Source organism: Notechis scutatus, chromosome 2, assembly GCF_049901735.1.
Source record: "Notechis scutatus isolate UNSWTSFEM ecotype Mainland chromosome 2, rNotScu1.2, whole genome shotgun sequence".
NCBI classification, from domain to species: domain Eukaryota; kingdom Metazoa; phylum Chordata; class Lepidosauria; order Squamata; family Elapidae; genus Notechis; species Notechis scutatus.
The window spans coordinates 145,719,050-145,737,776 of NC_142010.1; the positions used below are offsets into that span (position 1 = coordinate 145,719,050).

General features: G+C 39.3%; 1 protein-coding gene across 2 annotated transcripts in view; it reads left to right on the top strand.

Moving 5' to 3' along the window:
* NCKAP1L (NCK associated protein 1 like) overlaps positions 1–18,727 on the top strand; it is a 123,563-nt gene that overhangs the window by 86,361 nt on the left and 18,475 nt on the right. For both annotated transcript variants that reach the window (XM_087956525.1, XM_087956524.1), the window contains exon 27: positions 12,389–12,482. In XM_087956525.1, coding sequence (XP_087812651.1) covers positions 12,389–12,482 — 94 coding nt within the window. The remainder of the gene's footprint in view (positions 1–12,388; positions 12,483–18,727) is intronic.

Here is an 18,727-nt window from a genome sequence, read left to right on the forward strand (position 1 = left end):
TATGACTTACGCCCTCAGGAATCTTCTTTCGCTCTTTCTTTCTCTGATTATTGCACTGCACTTGAATTTCTAGAGGTCTCATCCAATCTAATCTTGAGATTTCTGCTGTGTATTTTGCTGACTGCTCCCAAATATCTGCAGGTTCATTCTGCATCTGTGTCAATTGAAAAATTATCGCTTGGGAGCAATTCCATGGCTTTATCATGATGGAGTTACTGACATGTTTTTGCCTCTAGCTTCCACAATGGCAATTTAGCATTGGCTAAAAGTTTTGGGGAAATGATTGACAGACTGATCTTGCTTTCCCGAGTAATCTGCTTAGTAAGTGTTGGAGCCCAGTCCAATCCATTTGGAAAGCCTTAATGCTCCTGTTATGCCACTCTGCTCAGCCTTCCTGCAGCTCTGCTGCTATAGTCCTCTCTTTCAACTGTTTAGAAACATCACCTCTTCTCCAGGTTTCTTTTGGAGTTGCTTCTTTCCAAAGAAATGGATAAATAGCACTTAGCACTTAGACTTATCTACTGCCTCACAGTGCTTTACAGCCCTCTCTAAGCAGTTTTACAGAGTCAGCCTATTGCCCCCAATAATCTGGGTCCTCATTTTACTGATCCCGGAAGGATGGAAGGCTCAGTCAACCTTGAGCCTGGTGAGACTCAAAAGCCACCATGGTAAGCTTCGCTTCCCTTTGAACAGTAAGTTGTTTCTGATCTCTTCTCCTTTTCATCCCTGTTGCTTTTTAAAGATATGTATAAACAAAGAGCTCTAATAGCAGTGGAACTTGAACTGCTGCATTAATTTAAAAAAAAAGGCAAGTCTCAAAACTCTGTTAAAAGCCATCCCTGCATTTCTCCATTAACATGTCTTGATTGATCCTGGAAGTGGTGCCACTCAGTGGCACTGTCACATATGCCTCCATCGTTGAGTTTTGGGAAACTGCACGAGTGCTTGAGACTGAAGAAGAAATAGAGATGGTGGTGGCAGTAATGCAGATGGAGAAGATCCCTAACTGAATTAACATCAAAATGAATAATTCTCCCCCACCCCAAAAGAAACTTTCATCCAAACTTGGCTTGGCATGTTTTCCTAGTCGATTTAACTTGAATCTGAGCTTTTTCTCATTCTAGCCATTTATGTTTTCACGATGCATATCGTTACGTGAAGTGAGGCAGATAATCTGCATAAATGATGCCATAGGGGCTTTTCTGCACTTGAAGTTAAGCACAGCACAAACGTGGCCGCTGTTTTTTTTCTGCCCTCTTCCCGTGAAGTTGCCTTCATCTCATCCACAGTCCATGAGCGAATTCTACCCTGATTCTACCCTGGTGATACCAATAGCATTTAGCATGTTCTTCTTTTGATGCTGATCAAAGGCGGCATCAAGATATCCAACTCTGTTGGCCTTTGTTACTCATTATCTTGGAAGGCAGTCAGAGGACTTCAGTGGCCTGAAACAGAGGCAGGGGAGGAAGAATAAGGGAGCAGCAACGGGAGCAGAAAAATGCCATGCCAGTAGGTGGTGAGCATTTCAACTGAGCAGTGGAGAAAGGCCCTGTGTCATGTCCCCTGTATCCCTCTGATTGGCTGCTTTTGCTGATTCATGGACAAGGAATGGCTTAGAGATGGAGGACGGTTCTGTTGTTCCAGAAAAGTCTGTAGCAATTGAATTGTGTGAGATTGGTTATAAGTAGACCCGCACAAATGAGAATTTGTTCAATGACAATTCAAAATTACAACATTGCTGAGAAAAGTGACTTACAAGCAGTCCTTGTATTTACTACCATAGCAACATCCCTGCAGTCACACAATCAAAATACAGGTGTTTGGCAACTGGCCTGCCTTTATGATGGTTGCAGCATCCTGGATCATTATTTGTGACCTTCCTAGACACTTTCCAACAAGCGAATTCAACGGAGAAAGCTGAATTCACTTAACAACCATGTGATTTGATTCACATGATTTGATTTCTGATTTCTGATTCTAAACATGATTTGATTTCTCTGCTTTGCCTTTTTGGTGCTTTGATTCCTAAGCACCAGAAGGCAAGGCAAGAAACAATGGACGGAAATTAATTAAGGAGAGAAGCAACCTGGAATTAAAGAGAAACTTTCTAACAGTGAGGTCAATTAACCAGTGAAACAGCTTGCCTTCAGAAATTTTAGGGGTTTCATCACTGGAGGTTTTTAAGAAGAGACTGGACAGCTACCTATCTGAAATGGTATAGGGTCTTCTACTTGATAAATCTTCCAAGATCCCTTCTAGCTCTATTCTGATTGATTGATTGATTGATTTGCTTAATGATTGTGGCAGAAAGGTAATAAAATCAGGCATGACTCACTAAGTGACTGCCTCACTTAGTGATGAAACTTCTGGTTCCAATTGTGTTTGTAAGTTGAGGACTATGTGTAAGTTGTTAGATTGATTATGTTTTAATATATTTGGTAGGTATGTTGGATAGTTGGAAACCAAGCATTTGGGGCTCCAACATTTAAAATCCTCTGTGAAATTTCCAAAGAGAAGATACTTGTAATTTAGAATAGAATAGAATAGAATAGAATAGAATAGAATAGAATAGAATAGAATAACAGAGTTGGAAGGGATCTTAGAGGTCTTCTAGTCCAACCCCCTGCTTAGGCAAGAAAACCCTATACCACTTCAGACAAATAGCTATCTAATCTTTTCTTTAAAACTTCCAGTGTTGGAACATTCACAACTTCTGGAGGCAAGTTGTTCCACTGATTAATTGTTCTAACTGTCAGGAAATTTCTCCTTAGTTCTAAGTTGCTTCTCTCCTTGATTGGTTTCCACCCATTGCTTCTTGTCCTGCCTTCATTATTTACACATAATGCAAAGTCTTCCTTATTTTTGTCTTAGCACAATATGTAAACGGAATCGATAAATACACAAGATTAAATTTTGCAGCACAAAAGCAATATTTGCAACTGTGATTTGTTGAATGCAATTATAATTGTAGCTTGGTATGATGTATAAGCAGAGCACACTGTTTGCAGCTTTCAACTTTATTCCTTGTTTGTTTTCTACCCAGACCTCTAACAACTCAGAACTGCATCATGATTAAGAGTAGGGAAAACATGGATTAATGGGACACATGATTTCACAATGCTTTTATTTATTTCAGGACACACAGGGGGCCATATGTTTTTGAGCCCTGCAGCGGAAGGATAGTCTTTCTTTCATTTGCTTCCAAGAAGATGGAAGGGGATCTCATTTTAATTTGCTCTGGATTTTTGGCAAAAGCATCCCTACCAGTCTACAAAGTTAACTGAGCTTATATTTGCTGTAGAAAACAGAATGTGAACCAACAGCCAGGAGTTGAGAATTGTAAAGATCTGTGGAAATAAGTCCTCGTGTTTACTGCAAGGGTGCTGAGTTGGTACAGGCTACCTAAATGAGAGGGTGGGTGTTCTGTCATTCACCACCAGCCTCTCAGCTTAAATCATCTTGTGTATTTCACAGAGATGCTTGAAGTGGGCATAAGGTAGCAGGAGCCGACCTGTTCCGCTTTAAACAAACATACATGTTTTAATACTTTCTTTAGCCCCCAGCTTTTCTCTGTCAGCTTTACATGAAATCAGCAGAAGACTTTCATATCAGTTCATTCCTCTTCTCTTCTCCCTTCTGGCTCTTGGAAGTAACTGAAAATGTAAATCCAGTTCATACATTTAGAACAGGGGTCTCAAACACAATTTACCTGGGGGCCGCTGGAGGCAGAGTCTGGGTGAGATATTATAATATTATACATTTTATTATACTTTATATTTATATTATACATGTTAGGTATAACATTGATACCAAATATGGTTTGGGTGAATAAATATATAAAACTTAGATATCATGGTTTAAGTGCTTATCACTTTAAGCACAATGCAGCAGGCAATTAGCCGATTAAGGGTGCGGTTAGAAGTTACAATATAAGGAAGCATTAGAAGCTGGAAAGCTTACTGTGGGTTACTGTTACTGCTGGCTGTAACTGTTACTGTGTGCTGCTGCGACTAACTGTGATTACTGACTGTGAGTGCCTGTGACTGAACTGTTATTGTTTGCTACTGTTTGCTGAATATCCAGCGTTTGTTTCTCTGGAGAGTGAAACCGAGGAGGAGAAGATATCTTTATCGGCTGATAAAGATATTGCAAGGACTCTTAACTTGGACTATACTAGTGAGTCTTACTGGATGGAAATACTGTGAATGACTTAATGGACTGAATGACAATGCTTAAACTCTAACTGGATTAAAAACTATTTAAACTACAAACAGTGTTTGTGTTCAGTGTGTGTATACTCTGGGGCCCTTCCGCTCTCCTTTGGCTTCCTGGCTTGACTACTGCTGCAATACTCTGCTAGGGGTTAATCCTCAAACCCTAACATTGGTTATGGGCCCAGCAGCATAGTTTAACTAACCAGGATACAGCAGAGAGAGTTGGTGTGAGTTGCACATTACTGTAAAAACAAACTGTTTTAATTAGTTTAAAATAGTCAAAATATCTGAAGAGTAATGGCACAAGTAAATTTGTCACAACTGTCCATGATATCCAGGCTGGATGGAACAAACTATGTTTCATGGTCAATGAAATGTAGTTTACTTCTACGCAGAGAAGGTTTGTGGGACATTATAGCAAACCCACCAGATGTGAGTAGATGGGATCCTGCTGATGATGATGATAAAGAAAAGTTACAAGACTTTAAACTAAAGAATGAGCAGGCTTTATGCATCATAGTACTGACTTCTGTGATCAGCAGCTTGTCCATATTCGTGGAGAAGAAAATGCTGCAAACTGCTGGGAGAACCTCAGGAAGATTTATGTTCGGGACAGTGTAGGAGCACATATAAATCTTACACGGAAGCTTTTTCGAACGCATCTTCAGAGGAATGGAGATATGTTAGTTCATTTAAACTGTATGAAGAGCATTTTTCAAGATTTGCAAGAAAAAGAGCTTATATTTAATGAACTGCAACAAGTCTACATAATATTATCTTCATTAGATCAAAGCTATGATGACTATGTGACTTCGTTAGAGGTATTGCCAAAAGAAAGCCTCTCATTAACCGACATTACAGGCAGGCTACTAGAAGAAGCCAGAAGAAGGCGTGAGCGTGACGAGCTGAGAGAAGATAAGAAAGAAGAGAAATTATCTTCAAAGCCTGTAAGAAACCAGCTAAGCAAAGTACAGCACCTGGAAGAAGAGAATTTATCTTCAATAGCATACACAATTAAAAAGTGTTTTAATTGTGGAGGCAGAGGACATTTGGCAAGATTCTGCAAAAAGAGAAAAAGCCAGAATGTAAAAAAGCCAAAGAAAGCATTTGAACTAGCCACGTTTAGCAACTCTGATGTGAAGAATAATTTATGGGTGGTTGACAGTGGCGCATCCCACTGCATCACAAGAGATAAGACAAAATTTATAAAAATGTCTACAAGCTCTCAACATATATCTCTTGCCAATGGCTGGAACCTGAAAGCGAAAGGTCAAGGTTTTGCACGTTGTCCGTACATAAACCAGGATATAAAAATGTTGTATGTACCGCAACTAAAGTTTAATTTGCTTTCAGTAAGGGTATTAGATAAATTAGGTTATGTAATTACTTTTAAAGATAATAATTGCATAATTGAAAAAGATAACAAAAGGGTAACTGCAGCTTTAAATGGAACATTAAATGTATTAGATAATAGTAAGAAAGGGGAGGCTCAAACTGTATTTAATAATATAAAGCCTCATGATGAATGTATCCATTTATTGCATAGGCGTTTGGGGCATGTAAATTTTAAAATGCTAAAACGTACAGTTGAGTTATCTGAAGGAATAAGGTTAAAACCTTGTGATAAATATTTGCGTTGTAATGTTTGCTGTGAAGATAAGAGCAAAGTATTGCCTGCAAATAGGCTAAATGGTTTCAAAACAAAAGAACCTTTAGAAGTAGTATTTGCAGACATAATAGGTCCAAAGAAACCCAGTATGGGGGTGCTAGATATATACTGAGCATTATGGACCATTATTCTAGATATGGGTTTTGCTATTTAATGAAAAGCAAAACTGAAACATATCAACATTTTTTTAATTGGCTTAGGTTTGCTGAAAGAAAGTCTAAACGGCAACTGATAACCCTGGTGACAGATAATGGTACGGAATTTATTAATAACAAATTCCAGAACAGACTTAAGGTAGCTGGAATAGAGCATAAGAAGTCTGCTCCATACAGGCCAGAACATAATGCTTTTATTGAAAGAAGAGGCCAAACACTACAGGCAATGGTTAGAACAATGTTAAATGATTCTGGGTTACCTGATTCTTTGTGGGGGGAGGCTACAATGTGTGCTAATAACATATTGAACAACGTTGTTAATACAACAACAGGTGAAATACCATTCACCAGGTGGCATGGCAGGAAACCTGATCTAAGTTACCTGCACACATTTGGTGCACCAGCATGGGTGCATATTCCTGCACAACTCAGGAAAAAAGGGCAACATAGAGCTAAAAGATTTTTCTTCGTTGGTTATCAGGCAAACCATAGGGCATATAGATTTTGGGAGAAAGGCACATCTAAAGTGTTATGTAGTGCTAGTGCCCAATTTCTAGAACATGAAGGATGGGAGAAATTAGAACAGGATGCCAATAAAGAGGTAATTATTGAATCCTATAGAAATCCCATTAGTTATCCCTGTAACTTTAAAAATAAAGTAAAGAGAAAAATACAGGATGAAATAGTGCCCATAAAGGAAGAAACAGATTCAATAGCTGAACAGGATGAGGAAGATGAACAGGTAGTAGTTCAACAAAGTCCTCCTGTAAGCCCTGTAATTCCCAGAAGAACTACACGTGTATCTAGACCGCCTGATAGGTACCAGGCTAACACAGTGTGCCAGATTAATCAAGTTCCTAATTCTGTTGAAGAAATTAAAAAGTATCCTAATAAGGAAAAAGAAAAATGGTATGCAGCAATGAATAAGGAACTGAATTCATTAAGAGATATGAAGGTGTATGAAAATGCCAAATTACCTGCAGGAAAGAAATCCATTGGCTGCAAATGGATATTTAAGGTAAAAACAGATAAAGATGGTAATTTAATCCATAAGGCAAGGTTAGTAGCCCAAGGTTTTAGGCAGAATGCTAATGATTACGATGAGGTGTTTGCACCTAGTCTTAAGGCAGCAACCTTGAGGGCAGCTTTAGTGTGGGCAGCTAGTAAAAACTATATAGTTAACCATCTAGATGTGGAAACTGCTTACTTGCACGCCCCATTAAAACATATTATTTATATGAATAAACCTGTTGGTATTAAAAGTGAAAGTAAGGATAATAATGATTGTTGGTTGTTAAAGAAAAGTCTATATGGTCTTAAACAATCAGGCTATGAATGGAACCAGTATATTGTAAAGGAACTAGACAATATAGGATTTAAAGCTGGTTTAGCCGATCCATGTCTGTTTAAGAGGGAGACAAATGGGAAAGTATCATTATTATTACTATTCACAGATGATATTGCTTTGATTACTGAAACTAATGATGAAACAAATAAAATAATAGCATCATTAGGAAAGAGAATAAAGATCAAGCAATTAGGGGAGATAAAGAAGTATCTCGGTTTAAATATAAAGAAAACACGGAAAGGTTATAAGATATCTCAGGAAGATAAGATAAGCAAATTACTAAAAGATTACAAGATGGAGCTTTGTAAGCCAGCTAAGACTCCAATGAGTCAGGAGTTTAGCAACACTGATGTACAAAGCCCTGAGTTTGATAAGGTGATTTATCAATCTTTAATTGGTAGTTTGAGTTATATTAGTAATTGGTCTAGACCAGATATATCGTACTGCGTGAATCAGTTGGCTAGATTCAATTCTGCACCATGTGAAAGACACTGGATTGCAGCTAAGAGGATATTAAGATATCTTAAAAAGACAATGAATTATTCATTGTATTTAGAACCAAAGGGTGATTTAATTTTGTGTGCTTATGCAGATGCTAGCTTTGCATCAGAAAGAGACACTAGAAAGTCGACTTCAGGAACAGCCATAATGCTGGGTAAGACATTAATAGGCTGGAAGTCAATAAGACAACAGCATATAAGTTTGTCTACTATGGAGGCAGAATTCTCCTGTTTATCATTGTTATGTACAGAATTAATAATGTATAAACAAATGTTAATTGATATAGGTATAACTGTAGATTATCCTATAATTATACATGAAGATAATCAGGCAGCAATTCAAATGGCCACAAATATTGGAGTAAAAACAAGGAGCAAGCATACAGATCTAAGATACCTAAATGTGAGACAATCTGTAAGAAGTAAGATGATTCAGCTAGAGTACTGTATGTCGGAGAACAATTTAGCTGATAATTTTACTAAAGCCCAAGGTGCCAATAAGCACCAGGAGAGTTGTGAAAAATATGGGATAAGATTGTAAAGGTATTATATATTTATTTCACCCAAAAGGGGAGTATGTTAGGTATAACATTGATACCAAATATGGTTTGGGTGAATAAATATATAAAACTTAGATATCATGGTTTAAGTGCTTATCACTTTAAGCACAATGCAGCAGGCAATACCGATTAAGGGTGCGGTTAGAAGTTACAATATAAGGAAGCATTAGAAGCTGGAAAGCTTACTGTGGGTTACTGTTACTGCTGGCTGTAACTGTTACTGTGTGCTGCTGCGACTAACTGTGATTACTGACTGTGAGTGCCTGTGACTGAACTGTTATTGTTTGCTACTGTTTGCTGAATATCCAGCGTTTGTTTCTCTGGAGAGTGAAACCGGAGGAGGAGAAGATATCTTTATCGGCTGATAAAGATATTGCAAGGACTCTTAACTTGGACTATACTAGTGAGTCTTACTGGATGGAAATACTGTGAATGACTTAATGGACTGAATGACAATGCTTAAACTCTAACTGGATTAAAAACTATTTAAACTACAAACAGTGTTTGTGTTCAGTGTGTGTATACTCTGGGGCCCTTCCGCTCTCCTTTGGCTTCCTGGCTTGACTACTGCTGCAATACTCTGCTAGGGGTTAATCCTCAAACCCTAACAATACACTAATATTATACGTTCATATCACGGTGGGGGCCACAGGATATCGTCCTGCGGGCCGCAATTGGCCCGCGGGCCACGAGAATGAGACCTCTGATTTAGAGAGTTAGTGGCCCCATTTCAGTGACGGAGCAGCAGGAATGCAAAGTGGCCTTGCCACAAGACAGGGGAGCAGGCAGGCAGCCTATATGCCTGAAGGACCATCCTCAGAGAAAATAAATTGCATTTGGCAGTAGTTGTAGACACACTAAGTTCAGGGAAGATTGAGACACAGGCAACTGAAGTAGCATCCTAGAGGGGCAAGATCTTGCCTGAGCAAATCTAATGGGGGAAATTGTTTCTTTTGTCACTGATCCTGAATTAACCAGATGTATTTTGCTTCCTCTTCCCACTCGATCTTGTGTTTGTGCAGTAGGGAGGCAACATGGGCAGTAAGAAAGCAGAAACACATTATTTGCCTTTCATAGGTTATCTACAGTGCAAAGTAATGAATAACAGAGTTGGATGGGACCTTGGAGGTTCAATTCCCTTCTCAGGCAGGCAACCCTATATTATTTCAGGTTGTCTAATTTCTTCTTAAAAACTTCCAGTGTTGGAGCATTCACAGCTTCTGGAGACAAGTTGTTCCAGTGATTGATTGTTCTGTCAGGAAATTTCTCCTTAGTTCTAGGTTGCTTCTCACCTTTAATTAGTTTTCTTCCATTCCTACCTTCAGACACTTTGGAGAATAGGCTGACTCCCTCTTCTTTGTGGCAGCCCCTTAGATACTGGAACACTTCTATCATGTCACCCCTAGTCCTTCTTTTCATTAAATTAGACATACCCAATTCCAGCAACCACTCTTTATATGTTTTAGCTTCCAGTCCCCTAATCATCTTTGTTGCTCTTCTCTGCACTCTTTCTAGAGTCTCCACATCTTTTTTACATCATGGCAACCCAAACTGGATGCAGCATTCCAAGTGTGGTCTAAAACAAGGCATTATAAAGTGACATTATTGATTCTATCCCTCTATTAATGCATCCCAGGACTGTGTTGGCCTTTTTAGCAACTGCAGCACATTGTGGGCTTATATTTATGTGATTGTCCACTAGGATGCCAAGATCCCACTCAACAGTTACTACTATTGAGCCAGGTACCGCCTATACTATACCCATAGATTTGGTCTTTCTTGTCTAAATGTAGAACCTTACTTTTTTCACCATTGCATTTCATCTTGTTAGATAGCACCCATTGTTCAAGCTTGTGAAGATCCCCCTGTATCCTAAACCTATCTTCTTAAGTGTTAGCTGTTCCTGCCAGCTTGGTGTTGTTTGCAGATTTTCTGAGTTCCCATCCCCTCATCTAAATCATTGATGAAGAGATTGAAGAGTACTGGGCCTAAGACGGAACCTTGGAGAACCTTACTGCTTATCTCCCTCCATGTAGATGCATTGAAGACTGCACATTGAGTGCAGTTGGTCAGCCAGTTATGAATCCAATGAGTGGTGATGCTATCTAACCCACATTTTTCTATTTTATCAAATAGTAAGTTGTGATCTACTTTACCAAATGCCTTACTGAAGACCGAGTAAATTATATTCACAGCATTTTTCTGGTCCACTAATTTTGTCACTTTGTCAAAGAAATGGACTGGATAGTCATAGTCTTATATTTGGGAGAATTAATATACTAATGAATCTACATTAAAATTCAAACTAAAAACTGCATCTCTTCCAGATTCCTTCAGGACTTCATCCCCATTTAGAGAGCTGTGTGTGTGTAATGGGTATCATACGGCTACATGCAAAGTGTCAACAGTCCCTATGGCAAATGCAGCAAAAGAAACTCCTGGGACATTATTTTGTCAAGAGTATACTGATGGTTCCATATAGGTACAGAAGACCCAAAGCCAGTTCTGAAGTTTCTGCATGCAAAGCAGCATAGATAAAATCCCTCTTCCCCCCCCCCCCGGGACACCCACTGTTCGTTATCCAGCAATTCAATTATAGTCAATTTGTTTTGGGAAATGGTCTGAGCATCTTGGAGCTTCCCCATCATTTGACATTGGCCATTAAGACATTGCTAGGTGACAGTCGGCTCTCTTGGACTCCACAATTGCCTCCCAAGCCTCCCTTGCATTCCAAACCTGCTCTTTCCCTCTCTGTTTCTATTGTCTGGTTGCAAGTGTGATGCGTAAGCATAGCGAGTCAGCCAGGATACAAAGTGTAGGAGGGCAGAAAGAATGGCCTTGAGGGACGGGGAGGATCAAGACAACAAAAGAGGACTAGATCCAGGTCAGGAATGTAACCTGAGTAAATGCCTCAAATGAGACCTTCCACAATTCTCCAAAAGATAAAGGGTGGGAGGGAGCACACTCAGACTTGCAAGCATCTGTTGTTATATTTTTACAATGAAAACAGCACTTACCTACATGACATTTTATTTTAGGTCTGCCTTAGCAATTACTCTGAATATCTCTGGTTTTGCTTTTTTTTTTTTTTTTTTTGCTTTGCTTCATTGGTTTTGTTTCTGAATATGCAAATATTACTGAGACAAAAGACTAACAAGGATGGAAAAGTAGAGGCAACCTGTCTTGCGTCCTGTCTAGGTTAACTGTGGACAAAACAATGCTGAATTATCCAATATTTCCTTTTCATCTTGGTGCGAGGAGAAGTGGTTTCTGAGTGACAAAAAGCCAAATAGTGATGCCGATCAAATCTCCATTTGTGATGTAATGTCATTACATCATGAGTCTCTGTGTTTCCTACAGCCAGAGTTATAATGTGTAGAAAATGGCTGAGTGTCAAATATAAGCTTTGCACATGTGTACATTTATTATAATGATGAAGCTTAATAGCATGAAATGGAAATGAAATAGCGAATTTCTGAGGGAAAATTAGAAGTTCTCGTTTTTTTAATTTCCTTTGAGTAAGAAGATCACACATTGCTTTATATCAGGTTCAGTTTTACTATGGTTTCAGCTTACACCCAAAACAAATAAACCACATTTTGATTTTATAAAAAAGTGTGAATCTGTACTCTTTTTGTAAAAACTACCACTGGAGGGTGAAGATACGTGAACTTTTCATTTTTGTTTGAATTATGAGGAGTTATGTTGCTTTCTTTCTAGCAGCACAGGAAAATTCATTGCTTTCTTTCTAACAACAGGAAAATAATATGGCCCATTTGCAGTCTGAGGTAATACAGTCTGGAATTCTACCATGTTGTTTGCTTAATTCAGTGTAGACCAGATCTACCCTGTTGACAGGGAACGTTATAAGAAAGAGAAAAGGGACAAAGTCCAGCAGCAATTCTGTCCCTCTCATAAGTTCTGGTTCTGCCATTCCTTTAGGTGACTTTGAGCATCTTTGAACTGGCCACAGCTGCAGGACTCACCTGTGACATCGACCCAGCCCTGGTCTCTGCACTCTCCAACCTGAAGAAAGGTAAGGATACAGCTTACTAACTGGCTTGCCCCATTAAGATAAAAGTGTAGGGCTGCAGCATGCCTTCCTGTATCATCTAGGCAAGTTTCCAGATAGGATAGCTGGGAAAGATCCCCTACCTGGAAACTAGCCCAAACGATAACAGAAAGATCCTATACCATCTAGCACTGGGAAAAGATCCTCTTTTAGGGAATCTTTCCAAGCTGAGCATCGACTCGGCAAAAATATTTCATCTCTTGTCTCCAGGAGCTGTCACTGCTTGGATGCCATTGCTGGTTTGTTTGTACTGAAAAGGCCAACTGCCAGATCCTAGCGAAGAAAATGCAGTCATCCTGCATTTTTAACTGTGCCTTTCTCAGTTGGCAGGGGCAGTCTAGTATGTGTAATAAACAGTATTTATGGGTTCTGAACATCTCTGTGGGTGAGATGTATGCAATCTCTTATTTAGAGATTTTTTTGTCTTCCATTCAATCATGCCCAATTCTTGGAGACTGCCTGGATAAGTCCCTTATGATTTTCCATGGCCTCCTTCCTAAGCCTGAGAAAAAGTTACTGGCCCAAGCTGGCTTCACGCCTAATTGGTGGGGGTGGGGGCACTAATATATTTAATTGATATTAGACATTCAGAGCACATATTTTTTTAAAAAAATATTTATTTTCTTCTCTCTTATTTCCTATTTTCAAAGCCTAGATAATCTGGGCAGATGGGATCAGAGTAGAGTTGTCATTTGCACACCTTGAATAATTCAAGGCACTAGATTGCTACAATAAGTAACTACAATTCCTGTGGAAGTGCATTCTTTTTTGATCAACTGATTAACTATGACCAGCAGTCTTTTTTTTCATCTTCCTTTGCTGCAACATGGGTCAGAGTTGAACAGCAGCATCTTTGATCTTCACAGAGAAAAACCTGTGATCTGCTTATTTTGCTTATAACAAAAACATTATATATATACAGTATTATATTATATTATTATATAACAAGAGAAGAAATAGTATATCATCTTCTTATCTTTCCTTCCTTCCTTATGATACCAATAGGATCATAACAGCCATAGTGGCATAGTGGTTAGAATGCAGCATTGCAGGTTAATTCTGCTAACTGCCAGGAGTTCAATTCTGTCCGGCTCAAAGTTGACTCAATCTTCTACCCTTCCAAGTGTGATGACCCAGGGTGGGATACAAAACAAACATAGACATAGAAAACAGCCCCTTTTATTCCTTCACTTTGCTTCCAAGCTCCGAATATTCTTGACGGAAGACAAAAAACTCCCACACAAACAGTTACAAGAAAAAGAAAAAAAAGCAACACAAACCAGGCAAGATAAGGGCTGGAGGACATCCACAGATAACACACACTGGGAAGGACGCCAAACTCAGAGAGGAACCATAAACTAGAGATATTGCCACACTTTGTTTCCAGCGTTCGCCCATACACATGTCCGTCCTCTTATTCAGTTGTCAAAGCTGCAGCCCATGAAGAAAATCAAGGCCCTCTTCTCCCGAGTAGACCAGGTCTCTCCCTTATCCTCTCTCCCTGCTTGCCCTAGGATGGAGAAGGGATGGCCTGGGTCCTCTTCTGACTGCTCAGCGGGCCTCTGCCCTTCCCCAGCCTCCTCCACAACCCCCAGGGCCACACTTCCACTCCCTGTCAGCTGTTCCTCCTCTCCCTCAGAGTCAGTCTCCACCAGGGGCATGACACCAAGGTTGGTAGAATGAGGACCCAGATTATTGAGCTGTAAAGCACTATGAAATGGTATAAGTCTAAGTGTTATTGCTATTTATCACTTGTTTGTATCTTATGATTTATGATTGTATCTTATGATTTATGATCTATGACTTATCACTTTGTTGCTTGCATGTACACTGAGAGCTTATGCACCAGAGACAAATTCCTTGTATTTCTAATCACACCTGGTCAATAAAGAATATTCCATTCCATCTTCCATCTTGCGAACGCAAGATGCAGCTCAACTGGTAGCGAGGGAAAAAGGATCAGAGTCCCAGCAGCTTGTTGGTGTGCCCATAAATCCTGCTTTCTCCACAAAAAGACTGCTGCTCATATCACGAAAGTAAGAAAAACTACAGTCCTCCTACCATTCTATCAGTGGCCCCAAAGACAGTAATTATGCCCCTCTTTACTGCATCTAAGCCAGCTTCTGGCAATCGCCTTGTTCTGTCCTTCATTTTGACAGTCCGATGGAAGGTTTTCCTGATCCCTGTTCTATAACTCTCTTAGTTTAGAATTTCAAAAATGAAAATTTACTACAGTTTGTGTTTTGCAAATGAAGATAAATGTACACATCCCAGGATAACATTGCCGGATCTAATCTGAGTCAGTCACCAGAACTATAGGTTTATTTTTCCAAGCTTTCGGGATTCTGCTGGAGCCGATCCTCAGGGACCTTCTCTCTCTCCAAAATATATGCACTGGGCTGTGTTTATATGGTGCCTGGTTGTGTGTATATTTTAGTTCTTAATTAGGGTATTGATGGCTGACTATTAAATCATTGATTGTTGTATCCTTGTGCCAATATGCCCTCGACTCCTAACTGGTGGTAAATCAGCACTCCTGTTGACTGACAAGGGACCCATTTCCCAGGCTGCAATCAGTTCTCTGGCTAGTTTTGTTCCTGTTCACCCAACAATCTAGTAGCTGCAAAGCTGAATGCATGTCCTTGTTCATTGCAGTGTGAGGCTACCAATGATTTAGGGTCTCCTCTTTTAACAGCTCACTCATATTCAGACAGTGGTCAGACAGTGGTTAGCTGTCTGTCCCACATAGTTGCAGGGGCAATCCATGCAAGGAGTCTGGTAAATTACATTCAAAGTTTCTCCCACTTCCAAACAAACTTTGTAGTGCATGGTTTGTCCTTGTATGGTAGCCTCTGGGCGGTGGGCGATGTCCACTTGCAGATCTCGGAAGTTGCATTCTACTGCTTCTGTTTGTGTTTTCTTCACTAGAATAGAATAGAATAGAATAGAATAGAATAGAATAGAATAGAATAGAATAGAATAGAATAGAATAGAATAGAATAGAATAGAATAGAACAGAACAGAACAGAACAGAACAGAACAGAACAGAAAGAATAGAATAGAATAGAATAGAATAGAATAGAATAGAATAGAATAGAATAGAATAGAATAGAATAGAGCTGGAGGTCTTGGAGGTCTTCTAGTCCATCCCCTGTTCAAGCAGGAGAACCTATACTATTTCAGATAAGTGGCTGTCTAGTCTCTTCTTAAAATCCTCCAGTGATGGAGTGCCCACAATTTCTGAAGGCAAGCTAGTCCAATGGGTTAATTGTCCTCTCTGTTAGGAAGTTTCTCCTTAATTCCAAGTTGCTTCTCTCTTTGGTTAGTTTCCAACCATTGTTTCTTGTTCTATCCTCTGGTGCTTTGTAGAATAATCTTCTTCGTGGCAGCCCCTCAAACACTGGAATACTGCTATCATGTTGCCCCTAATTCTTCTTTTCTTTAGACGAGTCAAGCCCAAATCTTGCAGCCGTTCTTCATATATTTTAGTCTCCAGGCCTTTGATCATCTTACTTTCTCTTCCCTGAACATTTTTCAAGGTCTCAATATCTTTTTTATAGTATGGTGACCAAAATTGGTTGCAATATTCCAGGTGTGGTCTTACTAGGGTTTTATAAAGCGATACTAATATTTCACATGATCTTGATCCTATGCCTCTTTTTATACAACCCTGGATTGTATTAGCTTATCTTCCCTCTATCTTTTAGGAGAGTCCCTAATAAAATCCCAAACTGCCTCAATACCTGACTGAACCTAATTTGAAAGTCTGTGGGCTTCTTTCCAGTCCATCTCAAGGCTGGAAATTAAATGCAGACTTCATGGCTTAAGCGCCGGTCACTTTTCCTATGTCCCTCTTTCTTTTCTTTGTCATTTTTTTTCTCCCTGAAAAGTTCTGAAGAGTAATTTGAAAATTGCGTGCAATTTTGTGACCCTTTCTCAGAAAATGACATTTTGTGTAAGGATAATGCCTAATACGGTTCTCGGAAAGGGTTTAACTAAGGGCAATATCTGATGCTGTGCTTGCTTATGTGTTTCTTCTCTGCATGAGGAAGTAAAGAATCTGTTTCAAAGATCTGCCATCTTCTTACAATCCTAATTATCTTGAATATTTTCCTTTTTTCTGAGCCGTATAGTATTTATATTAACTAAGCGAGTTATTATTTCTCTGGTGTCTGCCATGCTAGCTTCAAGCTGGAACTGACTTTGTTGTAGTTTGTTATGCATCTGGCTTTTGCCTGAGGTAAACTCCCTGCAAGCTTCCTTCCTTCCTCTTCCTGCTGGCTTGAGAAACCATAGTTGTGTGACACCATTCAGCTGAAGCCATCTCTTCCTGCCACAATAATTCTGTTCCCAAGCCAATTGTGTAAGAAATCCCCCCACACACACACAACATATATAGTGCCATGACATGCTTGGATTACATTATGGTTTGTTAAACAGGCAATAAGAAAAAAAAAAAAAAACCCTGAGGATTTCAAATGAGTGGATGTGAACTATCCTTAAATATCACAATTCGATTCTTACTATGTTACAGAGCACCTGATTATGACATCGAACATGTAAACAAGCTAAATACATTACTAACATGGGCTGCATCCTGCCCATACCCTTTTATCTTTCTTGGTGATTTCAATCTACCTCATATTGACTGGACCCTAAATGATTGTACAACTGAAATCATACACACAACCTTCTACAATGCTACTACAAATCTGGGACTGGAACAACTAGTAACCAACAACACTAGACTAAACAACTGCCTCGATCTCATCTTCTGCAATAGTTTGAATTTAATTTACGGAATACAAACTAAAGAACCCTTTTCCAGTAGCGACCACAATATGATTGACTTTTGTCTCAACATGCGTCCACACAAAAATCACCACAATGATGTAATTCCCAATTGTAACTTCAAAAAGGCAACTATGATCTTATACACAACGATCTCTCATCCCTTGATTGGCAATCTCTATTCACTGGATGCAATACTGTTGAAGACCATTACAACATATTTTTACTTGAAGTCAAAAGAGTCATCAAACTATATGTACCAACAACAACTCCCAAAACAAAACAAAAAAGCAGATTACCCATATCAATAAGGAAACTTCAATCCAAAAGAGATCACTCTGGCGGAAAAACAAATCTGGTCACGCTGCCAATTTCAAAAACCGATACAAAAATTTATGCCACCAGATAAAGACCGAATGCACCAATTATCACATTAAACAAGAGGAAAACCTTCTAAGCACCAATTCCACCGTGCTTTTTACAATTTTGTAAACAACAAACTAAAAGACTCAAGGTCCATCCCTCCCTTGATAGGACCTGATGGTAAAGACTGCAACGACGACACCATTAAAGCCAACATCTTTAACACATTCTTCGCTCAGTATTTGTAAACAGCAATGGATCATGCCCAGTATTTCCTAGCCGTACTCACAGATAACAACAATGATCTAATACATATCGATTTCACAGAAGACAATGTTGAAAAAGCACCACGCAACCTAAAACCATCTCTATCTATTGGACCGGATGGAATATGTGCCTACTTCTTAAGAAAGCTATCCACTGCCATAGCCAAACCTCTAAGCATAATCTTTGAAAAATCTTTCAGAACCAGCTCCTTGCCTAACCTATGGTCACAAGCCACAGTCATCCCCATCTTCAAAAAGGGAGACCCAAGCCTAGTTGAAAATTACAGGCCAATCTCCTTATGCTGCGTCACCTGTAAAGTCATGGAATCAATTATTAACCAATCCATCATCCTTCACTTAGAGACAAATAACCTACTCTCCAATAAACAATTTGGTTTCAGAAAAACTATCCTGTAATCTGCAACTCTTACACTGCAAAAACATATGGACGACACAACTCGACCAGGGCAAAGCAATAGATGCAATCTACATAGACTTCTGTAAAGCCTTTGATTCAGTGGTACACGACAAACTACTCCTAAAAATAAAATCCTATGGTATCTCTGGACAACTGAATAACTGGATAGAAGCATTCCTGTCAAACAGACAACAAATGGTCAAAATCGGGAGCGTACTATCAAATCCAGTACCTGTCAATAGTGGTGTTCCCCAAGGCAGTGTTCTAGGACCAACTCTCTTCATACTCTACATAAACGACCTCTGTGATCATATTAAGAGCAATTGCGTTCTCTTCGCTGATGATGTAAAGCTGTTCAATACCACAGACAA